General features: G+C 37.9%; 1 protein-coding gene across 1 annotated transcript; it reads right to left on the bottom strand.

The window, feature by feature from the left end:
- Positions 1-880: 880 nt before the first annotated feature.
- RSL24D1 (ribosomal L24 domain containing 1) lies at positions 881-18164 on the bottom strand. The gene is made up of 6 exons (XM_032297402.1): positions 17943-18164; positions 13177-13290; positions 11125-11197; positions 4955-5018; positions 2876-2961; positions 881-1794 (listed from the first exon to the last, which is right to left on the bottom strand). The coding sequence occupies exons 1-6, from the start codon at positions 18021-18023 to the stop codon at positions 1709-1711; spliced, it is 504 nt and encodes a 167-aa protein (XP_032153293.1). The 5' UTR covers positions 18024-18164; the 3' UTR covers positions 881-1708.
- Between the last annotated feature and the right edge of the window lie 1437 nt (positions 18165-19601).

Here is a 19601-nt window from a genome sequence, read left to right as displayed (position 1 = left end):
GATCATTAAAAAATCTGGAGACAACAGATGCTGGAGAGGATGTGGAGAAATAGGAACATTTTACACTGTTGGTGGGAGTGTAAATTAGTTCAACCATTGTGGAAGACAGTGTGGAGATTCCTCAAGGACCTAGAAATAGAAATTCCATTTGACCCAGCAATCCCAGTACTGGGTATATATCCAAAGGAGTATAAATCATTCTACTATAAGGCCACATGCACATGAATGTTCACTGCAGCACTGTTTACAATAGCAAAGACCTGGAACCAACCGAAATGCCCATCGATGATGGGCTGGACAAGGAAAATGTGGCACATATACACCATGGAATATTATGCAGCCATCAAAAACGATGAGTTTTTGTCCTTTGTAGGGACATGGATGAACCTGGAAACCATCATTCTCAGCAAACTGACACAAGAACAGAAAATCAAACACCATGTTCTCACTCATAGGTGGGTGTTGAACAATGAGAACACATGGACACAGGGAGGGGAGCATCACACACTGGGGTCTGTCGGGGAAATAGGGGAGGGACAGCAGAGGGTGGGGAGTTGAGGAGAGAGAGCATAGGGGGAAATACCAGATATAGGTGATGGGGAGGAAGGCAGCAAATCACACTGCCATGTGTGTACCTATGCAACAATCTTGCATGTCCTTCACATGTACCCCAAAACCTAAAATGCAATAAAAAAAAAAGAGAAAAGAAAAACATACTTCAAATTGTAAGCAATGTAAAAACACTGAAACATTAAATATTAAGTATCTATTTCTCTTTAAATGTATCTCTTACATAAGCAGTATCTTTGGAGGATGTTTTCTTCTAGGTAATCAATACTTCATATCTTTGTTTAGTACCTTTAAATAATAAATACCAGCATTACTTTTTAAATGGTTTTATTTTATGTACAAATAATGAACAGATGTTGTACCCATAAATTCTACTTTCCAAAAACAGGAGCTTTTTAAAAGAAAGCCACGTAACTTTTAAAAGGCATTGGGATTTCTCTGCTTCTAGACCATTGGTAGGTTAGAAAAATAAAGTTTGTTCTACCAGGAATCAGAAGTTGGAACTGAGTATTCTCCAAAGTGGAAATTCTAGAGTGTAGCGTCGCTCCAGGCAAAGATTATTCAGTTCTCATCCCCAACATCCAAAACTACCTATCAGAAGGGTTAAACCAGGTCAAAACAGTCCACCACAATTAGGCTTCATCAAACAATATCATTATGCTCTTCTGAGATGCAAATAAACCAAAACAGGAAATATTAAAATAAAATAGTATTTGACACTCTCATACAAATTGTTATTTCCTTATTGTATCCCCTCTTCTATAACATTAATAAAGGGAATATTTTACTGCAAAGAATATTTTATTTTATATATCACTAACCATGAATTTTTGCAATTACTTATTATACAGAGGCTGCCCTGTGCCATTATCCAGATGGAATAAGCATTTTACATCCACAATTCACTTCTATAGTTATAAGCAGAATTTTCATGATTTACATAAGTACATCTGTCAGTGAAGATTTAACACTGAGATGTAATGTAACATCAGTAATATCTGATGTTTTATAGATGGCAATGTAGAAAAGATATATTTTAATCACTTTTCATTTAAGTAAGCTTATGTAAAAAATAAACTAATAATTTAGCAGTTCCAAGTGTCCAAAGGGCATTTTCAAATGCACATAAAAGAAATGGTTACAGAGATTTTAAAGAAGCGTCTTCCATATCCACATCCTCTTGCAACTGCTGTACCATTTTCTCTTCCAAATGCTTCCCTTTGCCTTTAACAAAAATAAGTAAAAAACAAAAAATTTAATTCAATGTTACCTTACATCAACACGTCAAAACTTTATAGAGGATCCCGTGTGTTTTAAAGTAATATTAGGCATTCCTAAGAAATTTAAAAATAGCTAGCCATTCATCAAATAGACATTCTACATACATTTGCTCATTTCACCCTCAAAACAGTCCCCATTCTAAATATGAGAAAACTTAGGCTCCAAGACAGATTAACTTGCGGAAGGTCACTCAACTACAAAGTCATCTAAGTCAAACCACTGGTATGTGAACCTCAGCCATCTGGATCCACGGTCCCTGCTCTTAACACTGTCCTATCTACCACAAAGAGAATTACCAAAAAAAATTAGATAACAATGGTTCATTTCTGGTGCTTTTTGGCTATCAATTTGTTAGGTATATGTAAAACAAATGCTCCAGAATTTTGTCTATTTTGTTTTAGTAAAATTTGGTACAAAAATAATACAAGTAGATTTACACAAATGTACTCAACATGTGGTTACAGAATTTGACCTTTACTAAGATTTAGACAAGATTTCTTTCTCTTTAAGTGATCTAGCTGTACTTGGTGTCAGCTGAGTAAAAGAAACAGTAGTCCAAATTTTAGAATCAGAATCACCTGGAATGCTACTGAACAGCAGCCCAGACTCAAAGAGCCTGGGCCTATGTATTTAAGTTCCCCAAGTTGGTAATTCCTATACCAACCAAAGGTTGAGAACCACTAATATAAAATATTGTTCTTTAATCAAAACAAGTATGAGACAAAAATCATCTATAAAATTATTACTCAAATCATTTTGCTTAACTTGGGGAGATACAGAACATAGAATTCAATGAAGGGAAAAAAGAAACACTGTATCAATAGATTGACTGTAACTGCAAAATACACTGAATAAATTACCTTTTTACAGACCAAATCATATCATAAATTTACTAAGACAATATTTAAAGGAAAAAAATACCCAAAGTTAGTTGGTACCCAAATACAGAGACCTCAAAAATCTAGATTTTTTCAGTTTTCTACTTAAAGCAGAGAACTCCTGTGTAGTGTAATGTAATACTCACCTGCAAGAGGGGCTCGGATAAGATGGATGTTTTGCTTGACTTCTTTGATATCCTGAACTTTCTGTAGCTCTTTATTTTTCTTCAGTCTTTAATAAAACATATTAAAGCCAAAATTTCAGTTACTAACACTTCTTTAAGAGGCATCAATTCACAATACAGCTTCTAAATTTTGTTACTTAAGTTAGCCACACAGATGGGGAATGGGAACATGATGGCTGCCCTTCTGTTTATTACCCTTCCTTCTCCCCACAACGCCCCCCCGTCCAGCAGGAACATCAACACCAAGTCAACAAAGAGCCTCTCAGTTCTCTCAAATTATTCCCAAATGGCAAGCAGTGAACTTAACAGGTATAAGTTAATATAAACGAGATATATACCTTATAGTTATTCCCAAATCTAAGGTAAGGTCATTTATTAAGCCCTCACAAATGTACACTTACTTCCCTAACAACTCAAAATCAAAGTGGCTTTTTAGTTCATAATTAGCTTAAAATAGGATTCCTATCCTACCACAAAATGTGTTCATTCAATCATTGTATCCCTTTGTACCTAGTCTGGCACAAAATGGAGGCCCAATATATATTTGCTGAGCAAATGAAGGATGTGACTCATGAAAAGTAGTGCTCTACTAAATAAAACAACCTCTAACTGTTAAAGTGCCTAGATCTTTTCTCCTCATATACGTAAGTCTCTGTTATATAATTTTTTAAAAACTATTTGGTAATTACAAGAGCACAAAACACATGATATTCAACAGAAATGCTAACAAACTAGTTCTCAAACATTTTTCTAAAATGCTTTAACATTTTTAAGCCAGAAAGCTGCTAGCACATGCTTCTTCTCCATGACGTATTCCACAGCAATTAGTTTAAAAGCTAATGATCCTGCTCTGAAAAAAGGGCTGATTCCAGGCTGGGGAAAAGGAAGCAAAAGATGAGTCTTGAAACATCTTGTTAGCTATAAAACATGAATGCACTCAAAGAACGATGAGAATTGTCAAAATGACATGAGAGTCGGCCAAAGGAACTCCCACAGGCCAAACCTGGGCCACTCAGAACATCAAAATAAATAATGACAATAAAGAATTATAACCCAATGTATACCATAAGAATCCATAAATACACACAGATGTAATATGAATAAAGGAATAAATCTTGAAATTGATAGAAAAGGAAAAGCTCTTTCTTACATGAGAATGTCGACCACAAAATGTAGATGAAATGATGGAATTAGAAAAATCACCATTTGGCAACTATCACAATAATAGTAACTGATTCAGACAAGACTCTAGGGAAAGCTAAAACCAGTAGGTACAAGTTTGAGAAGTAATAGGCTCTTTATTGAATCTCTTTGTATCTCCCACAAGACATGTACTGTTTACAAGGAAAACAAAGTAGTAATCTTACAGTGGAGAAACCTGACAGACATCACCTTAATCAAGTGATCAAAGTTAACATCATCAGCAAGGTGACATCATATGCTTTCGGATATGATGAATAAGAAGGATACGTCGTCATTTCTGTAACACCCCGGCAAAAGGTACCTAGCCTAAATCTAATGAGGAAGATATTAGACAAACCCAAATTGAAGAACATTCTATATAATAACCGGACCTATATTCTTCAAAACTATCAATGTCATGTAAAATAAAGAAAGATGAGAAACTGTCCAAATTAAAAGAGGCTGAAGAAATATGAAGGACTTTCTGTTGCCATGGATGTAATCAGAATAACTGGTGACGTCTAAACAAGGTTAGTAGTACATCAATGTTAATTTCCTGACTGACAGATAACCACACTGTGTTTAAGGGAATGTTCTTATTTTTAAGTTATATACACTTAAGTATACTTAGAAGGAAAAAGCACTATGTCTTCCATACATTGTGACAAGGATAAAGTAAATGTAAAATGCTAGCAGAATATACAAGAGTCCTTCATATTATTCCTGAAAGTTTTTGGTAAGTCTGAAGTTATGTCGAAATAAAAATACTAAAAAAAAAAAAAAAAAAAAAAATACTAATGCCTCTAAATATCTACTAGTAATTATTTTCCAAAAGTTACTCCATACAAACATTCATACCTGTTCATTATAAATTTAGCTTGGCGTTTCTGTTTGATCTCTTCAACTCTCTTCATTGCATCAACTACAAAAAAATTCACAAGTTATTAGCAAATGTATGCACATTCAAGCAGTATGATCAACAACTACATTAACAAACACTTCTTTATTATTCTGATTTAGAAATGAATTTACATGAAAAAAAATCCTTACAAAAACAATCCCTACTCAAAAAGCTGAAGAAGGTATATACTCACGGCTATCATCACTGTCAACATTCTCTTTCACAATTATCACTTCTTTAATTTTTATTTGGAAAAAAGTCTCTATTGCTGTTAAGTTTTCCTTCACTTTAAACCAATCCAATGCTTTTCAAATGTTTTTTTATAAAGAGAACTTGGACTGTTGACAACTAATCCCATTCATAACTTGTAATTTCCATGAATAAAGAAAGACAGCACCTTTCTGGTTATAAACACTTACAGTGCCTGGAATATGGTCACCACGTGACATTGGGAGAATGAACCTAACAATCAATACTAAAATGTTCTCAACCACAAAAATCCAACTGTTTTGGAGAATGTCTGCAGAAGCACTGGCTAAAACGGGGCTGAGTCCAACCACGCTCTAAATTTACTATCAGTACTATCCAATAAAAAACAAACCATATATGAAATTTTAAATTTTTCAGTAGCCATATTTTTTGAAGTAAAAAGGAACAAGTGGAAATTTAATGACATACTTTGTTTAACCCAAATTTCCGAAATATTGTCATTCAACATGTAATCTATATAAAATTATTACTGAAATACTGTATTCCTGTTTTCATATTAAGTCTTAAAATTCATCATTCATTTTACATTTACAGCACACCACAATTTAGTCACATTTCAAGTGCTCCGTAGCTTAGACACCACAACTTCTAATCTAGCTCCTTAAAGTGTAGTCTGTAGATCTAAATAAGACATTTATAGAGTTTTTTTTTTTTTTTTTTTGAGACTGAGTCTCTCTCTGTTGCCAGGCTGGAGAACAGTGGCGTGATCTCGGCTCACTGCAACCTCCCTGGTTCAAGCGGTTCTCCTGCCTCAGCCTCCCAAGTAGCTGGGATTACAGGCACACACCACCATGCCCAGCTAATTTTTTTATTTTTAGTAGAGACAGGGTTTCATCATGTTGGCCAGGATGGTCTTGATCTCCTGACCTCATGATCCTCCCACCTCAGCCTCCCAAAGTGCTGGGATTACAGGTGTGGGCCACCACTCCCGGCCAACAAAGTCTTTTAAAGCATCTCCCAAAAGTACACTTACGAATTAAAAAGAGTACAACAGTAACTCTCCAGTGGAAAAACCCGACAGACACACCTTAACCTAATGATCAAGGTTAACACTGCTAGTAATGGAACTAATGGAGAGCTTGTTGTCTCCTGACAAAACTCTGAAAAAACTCAGCATCAAATCTCTAGTGCTCTTGCCAAATGTGCATTATCTAAACCTAATCTTAAGGAAACATCAAACAAAATCCAGTTAAGGAATTTTATACCAAACACTTGGCCCATACATATTCTTCAAAACTGTCAATATCATGAAATATAAAGACAAACTCAGGCAATGTTCCAGATTAAAAGAGATTAAAGAGACCTGACATGTACTATTCTTAAAAATTTTGTGATAAAGGCTATTACTGGGACAATAGGAGAAATATGAATAGGTCTAAGATTAGGTAATAATATTCTACCAAAGTTAATCTTGATTTTAATCATTGTAGTGTGGTTATGTGAGAGAATGCTTTTATTTCTGGAAATACATATTAAACTAGGGATAAAGAAGCATTATGTATGTTTAAACAGCTCAGAAAAATATCATACACTAGAGAAAGAGAGACAAAGAGAAAAAATTAATTCAATAAAACGTTAGCATTCAGGGAATCTGGATGAAGGAGATCAGAGAACTGTACTCCTGCAACTTTTCTGTACTCTGAAATTAGGTCAAAAAAAAAAAAAAAAAAAAGACTTTTTAAAAAAATGTAGTCTGGGACCAGTAACAGTGGCATCATTTGGGAGCTTGTTAGAAATAAAGGATTTCAGGCCCACACAAACCTGCTATATCTGAATCTACATTTTAACCAAAACCCCGAGGGCAATCTTTGAGACCTCTAGTATTAAAACAATGTTTCTATAAATAACTGTAAGAAAATGTCAACTATAAATCTGCATATGCTGTAGCTCAGAATTAGTAATATGCTGGAAATATAACTTTTTTCTTTGTCTTTCAGCAAAAATAAGGACAAGGTCTAGTATTCAGAAGCATTTCCACATTTTAAAGTTCTTTAGAAGGGAAATAAACACAAATGGCAGGAAAATCCTTTCCCAAGAATATTGTATCGTATTTCCAAAAATTCCAGAAGATTGAAACATTTTGAACCTAAGAAGCATCTGACAGCACAATTCACAACTGCAAAGATATGGAACCAACCTGAGTGCCCATCAACCAATGAGTGGGTAAAGAAAATGTAGTTATTTACACACCATGGAATAGTACTCAGCCAAAAAAAAAAAAGAACAAAACAATGTCTTTTGCAACAACTTGGATGGAGCTGGAGGCCATTCTTCTAAGTGAAGTAACCCAGGAACAAAAAACTTAATACTGTATGTTCTCACTTATAAGTGGGAGCTAAGCTATGGGCAAACAAAGGCATACAGAGTGATATAATGGACTATGGGGACTCAGAAAGGGGAGTGGGGCAGGGTAAGAGGTAAAAACTTTATATTGGGTACAATGCACACTACTCAGGAGATGGATGCACTAAAATCTCAGATTTCACCACTCTACAATTAATCCATGTAAACAGAAAAAATACTTGTACCCTAAAAGCTATTGAGATAAAAAAAAATTTTTTTAAACAAAAAGAAAATATGTAATAAGTTAAAATAGAAATCAGCACCTTAACAAAGGTTGTTCAATCCATATCCTCACACAATTTGACAACGTAAGTAAGCAATGGATACAAAACTCTTGTCAACAGATTAGTTTATAGACAAAATGATGTTGAAATACGAGAGGTGCAGGGAATCAGTGAATCTCTTAGAAGAGTATTTTTCTGCAACCCTACTGACAACTTTTATTGTGTAAAATACTACGAAACAATCTTAAATTCCAAAGACCCTCATAATATGCACCCAGGACTCATACTGTGCACCTAGCAAATCTTCTTAGAAAAATCTATTTTTAGGATCCCAGTAAAAAGGAAAGCAGAATCAGTGCAGGGGAAAAAAAAAGAAAAAATCAATAGAGCACTGCTTCTTACAGCATTTGCAGATTTACTGCAGTTTTTTTTCTTTTTTTCCCTTAGCTCATCAGCTATCACTAGGTACAAATGAGGGGGGCAAGAGAATGAGACTCTCTAATAAAACCCAACAGAAACAATAAAATACGAGTACTTGGTAAATGCACTTAGAGGGCGGAGGCTGTGTGCGACCTGTTCATCTCTGTACGACCCAGGTAGTGCTTAATAAATGTGCACTGAATTAAAATAAATTAAGAAATGCAGAGAATATTACCATTACAGTATGTGAAGTCTTACAGAACACAGCAGTATTTCTCTCAAGTAATGTAAATAACACGAAACCAGCATGAAGGACCACTGAACTGATTATTCACGTATCACTAAAATGGGATATGCACCTCAATTTCAACAGCAACCTAAATACCTACTAAGTAAAAGTAGTTATAAAATATGTAAAAATGATCTGGAGCTGCTGTCTTCATGTAATAACAACAACAACAAAAACATAGGTCAAATAAAATAAAACTGAATTTAGTCCAGAAATGCTTCAGGACTGGCCGGGTGTGATGGCTCACACCTGTAACCCTAGCACTTTTGGAGGCCGAGGCAGGCAGACTGCCTGAGCTCAGGGTTCACAATCAGCCTGGGCAACATGGCGAAACCCCATCTCTACTAAAATACAAAAAAAATTAGCCAGGCATGACAGCATGTGCCTATAATCCCAGCTCCTCGGGAGGCTGAGGCAGGAGAACTACTTGAACCCAGGAGGCGGAGGTTGCAGTGAGCCAAGGTCAGGCCACTGCCTCCAGCCTGGGTGTCAGAGTAAGACTCTGTCTCAAAAAATAAAAAAGAAAGAAAGGAAGAAATGCTTCAGGACTTTCCAATGTCCTTGATAAGGGTGCCTTTTGAAATTAATTTAAGAATCTTGTAAGTTAATCTCTTTAGAAATCCTTGAGTTTGAATCAGTGTTATTTCCTTACCAAATAAACCCAATAAAATCAACTGCTTTTCAGATATTAACTCTTCCTCTAATTATAAAACAGAAGGAAAAGACCTTATTTTTTAAAAAGGGGATCGGGGAGACCCAAAGGGCACAATAATTAGGTCTATCTATAGAAAAGGCAATTGCAAGCCGGGCATGATGGCTCACCCCTGTAATCCCAGCACTTTGGGAGGCCAAGGTGGGCAGATCACAAGATCAGGAGATGGAGATCATCCTGGCTAACACGGTAAAACCTTGTCACTACTAAAAATACAAAAAAATACAAGTGTGGTGGCATGCACCTGTAGTCCCAGCTACTCAGGAGGCTGAGGCAGGAGAATCGCTTGAACCCGAGAGGTGGAGGATGCAGTGAGCTGACATTGCACCACCGCACTCCAGCCTGGGCGACAGAGCGAGACTCAATCTCTAAAACAAAAAAGAAAGAAAGAAAAAAAGATAGAAAAAAAAAATTTTTTTTTAATATATTCTCCACATGGTCCAGCATAAACAAAGCTTTAGAACAAACCTGTCCAACCCACGGCCCAACATAAATTCATAAGCTTTCTTAAAACATAAAGAGTTCTTTTTTTTTTTTTCCCTTAGCTCACCAGTTGTCATTAGTGTTAGTGTATTTCATGTGTGCCCCAAGACAATTCTTCTTCCAATGTGGCCCAGCAAGGCCAAAAGATTGGATGCCCCTGCTTTAGAAGGTGTTGAACACTACTACAAAGGTCCACAAATTTTCAGTTATTCCCCTGAAGTCTCATGACTAATTGGAATACAGAAAGGGATGCCCTGCCCATGATCCATTAGGAGAGTAATAAAGTTCACGAAATTGTTAGCCTTACAGACTCTGGTTAACAAACCACATCAACCCCACACCCAATACTAGAAAGGGCTACGGGCTGCATAAAGGTAGCCAAAGGAAGAAAAGAAGGCAGGGCCGGGCTGAGTGCAGTGACTCAACGCCTATAATCCCAGCACTCTGGGAGGCCAAGACAGGTGGATCACTTGAGGTCAGGAGTTCGAGGCCACCCTGGCCAACATGGCAAAATCCAGCCTCTACTAAAAACACAAAAATTAGCCAGGTGTTGTGGCAGGTGCCTGTAATCCCAGCTACCTGGGAGGCTGAGACAGGAGAACTGCTTGAACCTAGGAGGCAGATATTGCAGTGAGCCGAGATCACATCACTGCGCTCCAGCCTGGGGGACACAGCAAGACTTTCTGTCTCAAAAAAAGAGTAGGGCCAAGGGTCCCAAACATACACAAACGTGGTGGAATCTACAAGCTAGCTCAAGGGATTAACTTTTTCTACATATGGGACCTTTTTCATTAAAGTCTCTGCCTACTTCAGGAAAAAAAAAAAAAAAAAAAAAAAAGACAAGAACTAGGTATTATTGCTTTTAATTTCGATAGATTGTAACTTCACCTTTTAACTGAGTCGAACACTTAGAAATTATCTCACAACACTTGTAATGATGACGTTAAGTGCTATACTTTTAAATTTTAAAGAAGCAATGAACTTTATAAGGTATACAGGGTACAAGTTTATATCCTAAACTATGTCGTCTAAACATATAAAGTGTGTTAGGTTTCATGTGTATTTTAACTGTCCCATGCTCACCCTAAAACAGTATTTCCCGTCTCTACTTTTTTCAGCCTTATGTATGCTTTTACATCTCTGTGTGGGCACTTAAACTAGTATCAACGTTAATAACCACATTATTTTAAAGTGAACACACTGGACAATTCTAAAAAAAAATTTGATAAATGACAACAGAACCATTAAAATGAGGTTAAAATAATAAAAGCCAAGAAATGAAAAATGGAAAATTCAATATTTAAACAACAAAATGACACTTAAAGTTATGCTAATATTCCAAAACCAGTCTCTCCTCAAAATTACTGGTATTTCTTTATGACTTACTAGTTTTATTCCATAGCTCTCGCTGGTATTTGATAGGTTCATTTCTACGCTTTTCAAATTCAAATGAATTATCCTGTAAGAGGGAACAGAGGAGATAAAAATAAGGTTTTAAGAAAGGTAGAAAGGAAACATTTCTTAAAACATCTTCCTTTACATAAGTGTTCTGAGTGAACACACATCAAGATACACCCCTCAGGGAGATCTCAGAGAATACAGGTTTTCAAGTTCTTTCTCTTTACATACCTCCATGTACAAAACAGCCTACTGAAAATCTCTCTATATATACCAGTGATTCTCAAAGGGAGAGGAGGGGACACTAAAACCCCCATACCTCAGAAGGGCATATAACAATGATCAGGATTACAAACTACAAAACCTTCCCAATTTCCCATTCCCAGGTAAGACTCAAAGCCAGAAAACTTTGAATTATGTTGAAACATATGAAACTGCCATTTTTCAAAGATCAAAAAAGTCAACATCAAGAATTGCATGTCCTTCCTGTAAGAGACAGAAAAAAGACAGAGAGAAAGGAAATAATTTCATATGGTTCAACCTAAATATCTATTCATTATAGCAAAAAGGTGTGAAAACTATACAAATATACCTTCAAATAAATGAGGTGCTACAGTGCAGAATGTAAGTCAGACCCTGCATTTCTTCAGATCCCCTCCAAACATTGTTACCACTGCTAGCGGCTGGTATTTTTAGTCAATGATCCTTTTAATCTTAAAACACACGAAACAATTTTGGAAAAGCTACAGGTATATCTTGGTTTTCAAATCTATCTGACAGGCATAAACAGCATTACCTCTGTATTTAGCTATTTCTTTTCTACATACACCTTTATTCAGATCATAAAACCTCAGCCACAAGGTAAATGGTAATGAATAAATGGCTGTGACTCGCAGTTTCTTCTCAAGCAGTTGCATTTGGGCTGCTGTGCTTCTTCTTGCCCAGAATGAAAATTATTTTTGTGATAGTAATTATGATTGGGCCTTGCATCTTGTCAAATAATACTCTTTACATTCATTGCAAAGCTCTGGTATTAAGGAGGCCAGGAAAGGGCTTCATGGAAATTGACTGTAACCGCTCTTTAGTAGCAGAAAGGAGTCACAGGTTTGCGGGGGAAAGGAGGCCATGGAGGGAGGGGACAGTTTAAAAAATCTTCCTCCCTCAAAGGTAGCCTGTACTGCATTTCACCCCCTTCCTTTACAGGGACTGAAAGTGAACAGCTTCAAAATATCCTTTTATCAAATCAATGTAACAATTTAATGATGGGTGCTCATTCTGTTAAGTCCTCTTCCCCCTGGACTTCTCTCTAGTCCTCACACCAACACTACTAATTCCTCTGCTCTCAGATACAAAGTCCTGCTAACAAAATCCAGAAATTGATAAATGAGTCTATTATAAACTTCACCTGAGCTTTGACTGCCATTCAGAAAACCTTTATCTCCTAATTGCATCTCAAAATCTTTGAGTAGCAATTCCCAACTTCACCCCAAACCATTTAAGTAATTTTCCTCCTTGTCTGCAAGAGTTAAAAATAGTAGCTCCTGGCCGGGCGTGGTGGCTCAAGCCTGTAATCCCAGCACTGTGGGAGGCCCAGGCGGGTGGATCACAAGGTCAAGAGATCGAGACCATCCTGGTCAACATGCTGAAACCCCGTCTCTACTAAAACTATAAAAAATTAGCTGGGCATGGTGGAGCGTGCCTGTAATCCCAGCGACTCAGGAGGCTGGGGCAGGAGAATTGCCTGAACCCGGGAGGCGGAGGTTGCGGTGAGCCCAGATCGCGCCATTGCACTCCAGCCTGGGTAACAAGAGCGAAACTCCGTCTCAAAAAAAAAAAAAAAAAAAAAAAAATAGTAGCTCCACAGAATTACAGCTTTCAGGATCATGTGAGAATGAGATTATTTCCATAGCCAAATACATATAAGGCACTTATTAATCATGTTATAGGAAGGCTTGTTATGACTGATTAAATAACATACACCCTCCAAATACTAAAACTGTGAAACGTGTAAACACTGTATTGATAGCTAACTGTACTCACCACTGTAAGCTCTTTACCAGCTGCTTTCCGGAATGCTTTGGTCCACCTAACTTTGCGAGGATTGCGCTTCTTTTTAAAGTTTTTATGACATTTAGATTTGCAAAATCTGAACACCTAGAAGAAAAGTTAAAATATGGAGAAGTCAACATTTAAAACTTTCTAACATAAGACGTTACCCCGGCTGGACAAAAACTACTTTTCCTTCTACTTGCACTGCCTTTTAGAAATGTGTAAGATATATCAGATTAAATGGAAACAACTATTTTTTAACTATCAAACATCATCCCAACCAAAGGCTAAAGGCCCTGAAAATATTATTTAAAATCACTAATCATTATAGAATAACAGTAAAATTATCTCAAATGGAATAGTTTTAAGTAAAGTCACTTATTTAAGTCGTTTCTTAATTCAGGATATTTTTCAAAATTCACTGTCTCTATACCTCAATGGGGATAAAAGTTTCAACCAACCATTACTGAAATCTCCTTTGAGTCTTTCCCTCTTTCTTGTTGAAAGCACAAAATAATTTCAAAAGCAACTAAAACTGGTAATATAACAGATTTGTTTTCTACTGATTCATAGATCTACCAGCAAGATTCTTTACTACTTTAATTCTCCACCTTCACCCCAAAAGACATAATCCTTTAATTAAATGCTAACTTACAACTTAATGATGCTTCAACATGTTCCTGAAATGGCTTATTAGGACTCATTTCATAAATCTAACAGTATTGTTTTGTTACTCTGTAAAGCCTTACAACACACTACAATTTGTATATGCCACTGGAGGAAATGGGGAGAGGAAAGGTAATTATTTGGGATTTGTGGATCTTGGTAAAGAAAATTAAATTGAATTATCATACCTAGAAGGTATGACAGATAATTAAATAGGTCAAAATAAACAGTAAAAACACTTCAAACTAAATAAGCCTCTGTATGTATCACAAATCATAATATTTTTCACCTGTTATATACACTCCCCTATGGGGAACTTCAAGTAGGTCACTACACACAGTGTAGGGCAGTTTTCTTAGAAACTGCTTAAATGGTTTTGTGATATGTTTTAAATTTTAAAAAAAGAAAATCAAAAAAAATTTTTTTTTAATTTTTTAAATTAAAAAATTAAAAAAAAAAATAAACTGTTGCTATTAGTTTAATCTGACCAAGACGCGTACCTCCTAGACAGCCTTCTCCTAAGAGACAAAAGTGAAAACATGTCTATATCCTTGAGTTAATGTCAAATAGAGTAGAAAATATAAGAACTACTATAGTCTCCTGGCGTAGCGTACTATGAAATCATGAATGAAAAATGAACCTATGAAAATCATTGTGAAATGAATTATCATACCTCATTTGAGTATTTTCAGCCCAAAATACTATTACTTTTTTAAGTAAAAGCCTTCCATATTTAATATCCACTAGATGGTCCCTAGGTAAATTTCTTTTTCTAATATTTATCTAATGGGAGGACTAAACTTGTTCTGGCTCTTCTCAATTCCAAAAAGATCCAATGAGGAATCTACCTGGCTCTTTATCTAATAGGTATTACCTGAAAGGCACAATGAAGGATCTAAAGAGAATTATAGCCATGGGAGGTGCCAAAGGGATTCAATCAGCAAACAAGGAGCATCTAAGTGCCTGATGTACTAGTGCTAAAGGTACAAGAACAATTAAAACTTGGTACTCTACCTCAAGAAGCTTAGTCTAGCAATGTGATAGTCTCACTCTGTGATCAAGTAAGATCCACGATCCGACTAGGATATAAACAACGGGATAAAGCTATAATCAGGCATGATATAATATGTAAACACACATGAGGAAGTGGTTAAATCTGGTGGGGTAAGAGGTGGATGGCTCACCTGTCAGGCAAAGCTTTACAGGCTCAAGTTTCTCTTTTAATTTAGTCCTCTAAATGCTAACATGCTAACAAATGATCCACCATACCTTGGACTCAAATTTCTTGAAACCTTTCTTATTCCACTAATTCAACATTTATTAAGCCCTCGTTAAGACTGTATGTACTTTTCCTGTTTGCAAAGTATGTGCAAATATGGAGCATTAGCATTAATACTACCCTTAACCCATTTATGCCTAAGAAGAGTAAAAGGTGAAGCTTCTATTAAAAACAGTGTTGGCCAGGCGCGGTGACTCATGCCTATAATCCCAGCACCTCGGGAGGCAAAAGCAGGCGGTTCACAAGGTCAAGAGATGGAGACCACCCTGGTCAACATGGTGAAACCCATCTCTACTAAAATACAAAATTTAGCTGGGCTTGGTGGCATGCGCCTGTAGTCCCAGCTACTCAGGAGCTGAGGCAGGAGAATCGCTTGAATCTGGGAGGTGGAGGCTGCAGTGAGTCAAGGTTGTGCCACTGCTCTCCAGCCCGGTGAAAGAGGGAGAAGAAAAACTCAAAAAAAAAAAAAAAAAAAAAAAACACTCTCAGAAACTGAGAGAATAGAGGTAGAAAGACTAGTTAAAGCCTAGGCAACATAGGAAGTCCCTGTCTCTACAAAAAAAAAAAAAAAAAATTTAATGTACCTGTCTCTACAAAATGTTTTTTTAATGTTGGTGGTGCACACCTGTAGTACCAGTTACTCAGGATGCTGAGGAGGGGAGATTGCTTAAACTCTGGAGATTGAGGCTGCAGTGAGCCATGACCACACCACTACACACCAGCCTGGACATTAGACAGTGAGCCCCCGTCTCAAAAAAAAGAAAAAATGGGTAAGAGGCTATAAAAGTGGCAAGTGCGTTATCTGAACTAGGGCAGGAAAGGAGAAAGAAGGTAAAGACAGCACTATCTTTGCAGAAGCAGAATAGGTAACACTTGATAACTAGATACAAAAGGTGAAAGATTCAAAGATCACTCCCACGTTTCTAGCAGAACTATCCTGGCAGTTAAGAGAGGTATTAATTCATACAGCAAAAAGATTTAAGGTACTAGCCGGGCGCGGTGGCTCACGCCTGTAATCCCAGCACTTTGGGAGGCCGAGGCGGGTGGATCACGAGGTCAAGAGATCGAGACCATCCTGGTCAACATGGTGAAACCCCGTCTCTACTAAAAATACAAAAAATTAGCTGGGCATGGTGGTGCGTGCCTGTAATCCCAGCTACTCAGGAGGCTGAGGCAGGAGAATTGCCTGAACCCAGGAGGCGGAGGTTGCAGTGAGCCGAGATCGTGCCATTGCACTCCAGCCTGGGTAACAAAAGCAAAACTCCGTCTCAAAAAAAAAAAAAAAAAAGATTTAAGGTACTAAGGAACTCTCTTTCAGTAGACTCACTGGAAAATTCGGATTTGGATCTCAGGAGATTTAGACATTCAAAATTAAGAACACAGAAAAGATAAGATACTTGTTCTTTGTTAGTGCTTCAGGCCCTTTATCTTTTATTTCCCCCATCAGTTCTCTTCTGGATCCACTGGTCTTCCATAGGCCAAGGTGACCCCCAACCAACTCAACACTGTCCCTGCTAGACTTCATCAACTTAACTTCCACTGTGTCCACCAAATCGGTAATACCCAGGTCTTGACAGCTCCCATGATCTGCTGTTCTAATTCCAATATTCAGCTGACAAGCATCCTGGACAAAAATCACAAAATCATAACTAGATCATCTACAGAACCATACTGCCTGCTCTGAATTAGATCCCAACCTGGCAATCTTTTGACTCATTTTTATAAACTTATCACGTTCCTGAGAGCAAGTATTCAAAATCTTCTACGTTCTGTTTCCAAACATAGCTTTCGTCTCTCACTTTCAACTGAATCCCTTGCTCCTAATTAATGAGGTCAATATCTTTGATCTATTACAGAGATATAAGGTGATGAAGTCAGGCTTCTAATTCTTTAGCATGTCAAATTCACTTTAATATGCAGATTCTTAAACCCTCTTCCCCTCCCGCAAAAATGCCAACTCAATACATCTGGTGGAAACGAGGAATCTGTAAACGCCCAGTAATTCACAAGCAAATGTAAGAGGTCCAATTCTGAGAAACAATGTGTTTTTCTGAGAAAGGGAGGAATGGGATTCATTCTGATATCACAGGAATTTCGTGTACCATTCAAAACGTCTTTTACAACTAGGACATATTTATTTACGTTTATAGGCTTATTATATTTATACTTGTAGCCCAACCCCCAAGGCTGTATCATCTACAATCTAATCACTTCCTCAAACAAATGTATTTGCTCCGTTCTCTCTGCCTTCCACTTAGAAGGCCCCCGCCGCTCTTTCTTCTGCAAAATTCAGGGTCCAGGATAAATGTCACCTCCATTGTGAGTCTTTCCATATAGGATCCTCCCCAACTCACATGCAGTAACTTAACACATAACTCTACCATTAAGCAATATGGAACACTCCCAACAACCTCTTTAGTACGGACCTCAGTATAATGCCTGGCAGGGCATACATGCGACCAAGTTTGCTGGATTCAAGAACTTGGCCACGTACATAAGTGGCGAAACAGCCGACACAGATATTCAAGATTCCCAGCAGGCGCTTGCTAGGATCGCTCCTGAAGCTCCTTACTGCCAACGCCACCCAAAGGTGACCTGGTGGCCAGCGTCGCTCGGGACACCGGCAAGGAGAAACTTCCGAAGCGGAGCATTGAGGCCGGGGCCCCAGTTAAGCCACCATCCCACGGGAAAAGCGGGAAGAACCCAGGCCAAACCCGGCAGACGCAGAAGCACCCGGCACCGGGCCGGCGCGCCCAGGAACAGCGGGAGAGCAGCTGAAGCGCCGGCTGGCCTCGGCCGCCTCACCCCTCACCTTGCAGTCGTTGCGTACGAACATCATGCCGTGGCCAGGGTAGATGGGCCCGGAACAGAAATAACACTTCTCGATACGCATGTTGAACCCGCGTGGGTCCCCACTGACGAAACGCCAAGCTTCAGAGGAAGTGACGCGACCCTGTCGCCGGAAGTGACCTTCTTTCTCTTCCCAGACCCGAAAAAAGCTAGCGTCCTTCCTTCTCGCGGGTCAGTTAGACGAGATGTGAACACCACTGTGCCTTTGGCGGCCGCGCGGTCAAAAAGCGCTGCCGTTTGGCGCAGGCGCAGAGCTGCAAACTAGACTTCGCCTTTTGGGGAAATACGTTTCTGCGCCACCTTCTGAGCTTGCTGTCACGGCGCCTAGTCTTTCCTCTCTATAAGTCGCATTTACACATGTCTTATGTATCTGTGGTTTGTGCGTTGTCCCGAGTGCTCTCGGGAGCACTCTCTTTATTTGTCCACTGCCTGCCCTAGACAGCTCTCGATTCTCGTCCCATGGTGGTTCGCAGGGTGTAAGCCGCGAAGAACCTGCAATCCAGCATTGCGTCAAACGCTGCAGTGAAAACAGTTGAGTTGCTGAGGCTTCAAGGACTTAACCAAGAATTTTTTTTTAATATAAAATGGGGATCTCCGCCTTCCCCCCCCGTTTTAATTAATATACATATGCAGTAGACAAACATTTTCGCAGGAAGCTACCGTTCCCTCCCCAGACCTGCAGTCTTCCTCCCCATGGGCAAAACAATTCCATTTATTACCTACCAGAGCTTTTCTGTGCATAGGCAAACTTGGATATTTGTGTGTTTGCCTGTCTCTACTTCTTCTTCTTTATAACACTGATGAATATACTATTTACTTTTTCTGCATCTTGCTGTTACCTTGTCTCCATTCACTGGAACGTGGGCTCCATGAGAGGCAGGGATTTCAGTTAGTTTTGTTTACAACTACATCCCCAGTACCTAGAATAGTCCCTGGCACATAATAGGCATTTGACACATATTTTATTGTAAAAGGGTATTTAACATTCCTTTTCGTGTGTGTGTGTGTGTGTGTGTGTGTGTGTGTGTGTATAAATGTGCCATTGTACGAAAGTATCATTTTAATTGGTTACTAATCGATGGACATTCTTATCTTTTGGTAAATAAGCACCTTTACTGGTACACTTTTTTTCAAGAGAGAGTTTATGTAGAACTGCTGGAGCAGAGAAGATGGATATACATATAGAAAGTTTTAAATTTTGGTAGATAATACTAAATTGCCTTCCAAAAGTTTTTACCAGTTAACACTCAGCATCAATAAATAAGATGCCTGTTTCACCACACCCCTGTAAAAAGTGATCTCTGCCAACCTGAGATGAAAATTTATCTTATTATTTCAACTTGAATTTAATTACAAGCAAGGTTAAGAATCTTTCACAACGTTTTCCAACTTTTTTCTGTGAATTGCCTCTTCAGGTCCTATGCAGTTGTCTATTCTGTTGTTGATTTTCAACAGCACTTTACACGTTAAAGTTAGTCCTTTGCTGACATGCATTTAGAAATTATTTCCCTATCAATGTTGTAAGCTTTGCTTATAGTATTTTTCCATGCAGAAATATGTGGTTTGTATATTCAGATTTATCCAATTTTTTATGATTTTGGATTTGGCACTTTCCTTTAAA

The sequence above is a fragment of the Sapajus apella genome, unplaced genomic scaffold (assembly GCF_009761245.1).
Source record: "Sapajus apella isolate SASKATOON/1434 unplaced genomic scaffold, GSC_monkey_1.0 scaffold37, whole genome shotgun sequence".
Lineage (NCBI taxonomy): Eukaryota > Metazoa > Chordata > Mammalia > Primates > Cebidae > Sapajus > Sapajus apella.
Note: the sequence above shows the minus strand (reverse complement) of the source record. Positions and strands in the feature narration are given on the sequence as shown.

Coding starts and splice junctions, on each gene's coding strand:
- RSL24D1 (XM_032297402.1), bottom strand. CDS start 18,023: ATGCGTATCGAGAAGTGTTATTTCTGTTCCGGGCCCATCTACCCTGGC. Junction 11,198..13,176: donor CTGGTAAAGAGCTTACAGTG/GTGAGTACAGTT, acceptor TCCCTCTTACAG/GATAATTCATTTGAATTTGA. Junction 5,019..11,124: donor AGAGCTATGGAATAAAACTA/GTAAGTCATAAA, acceptor ATTTTTTTGTAG/TTGATGCAATGAAGAGAGTT.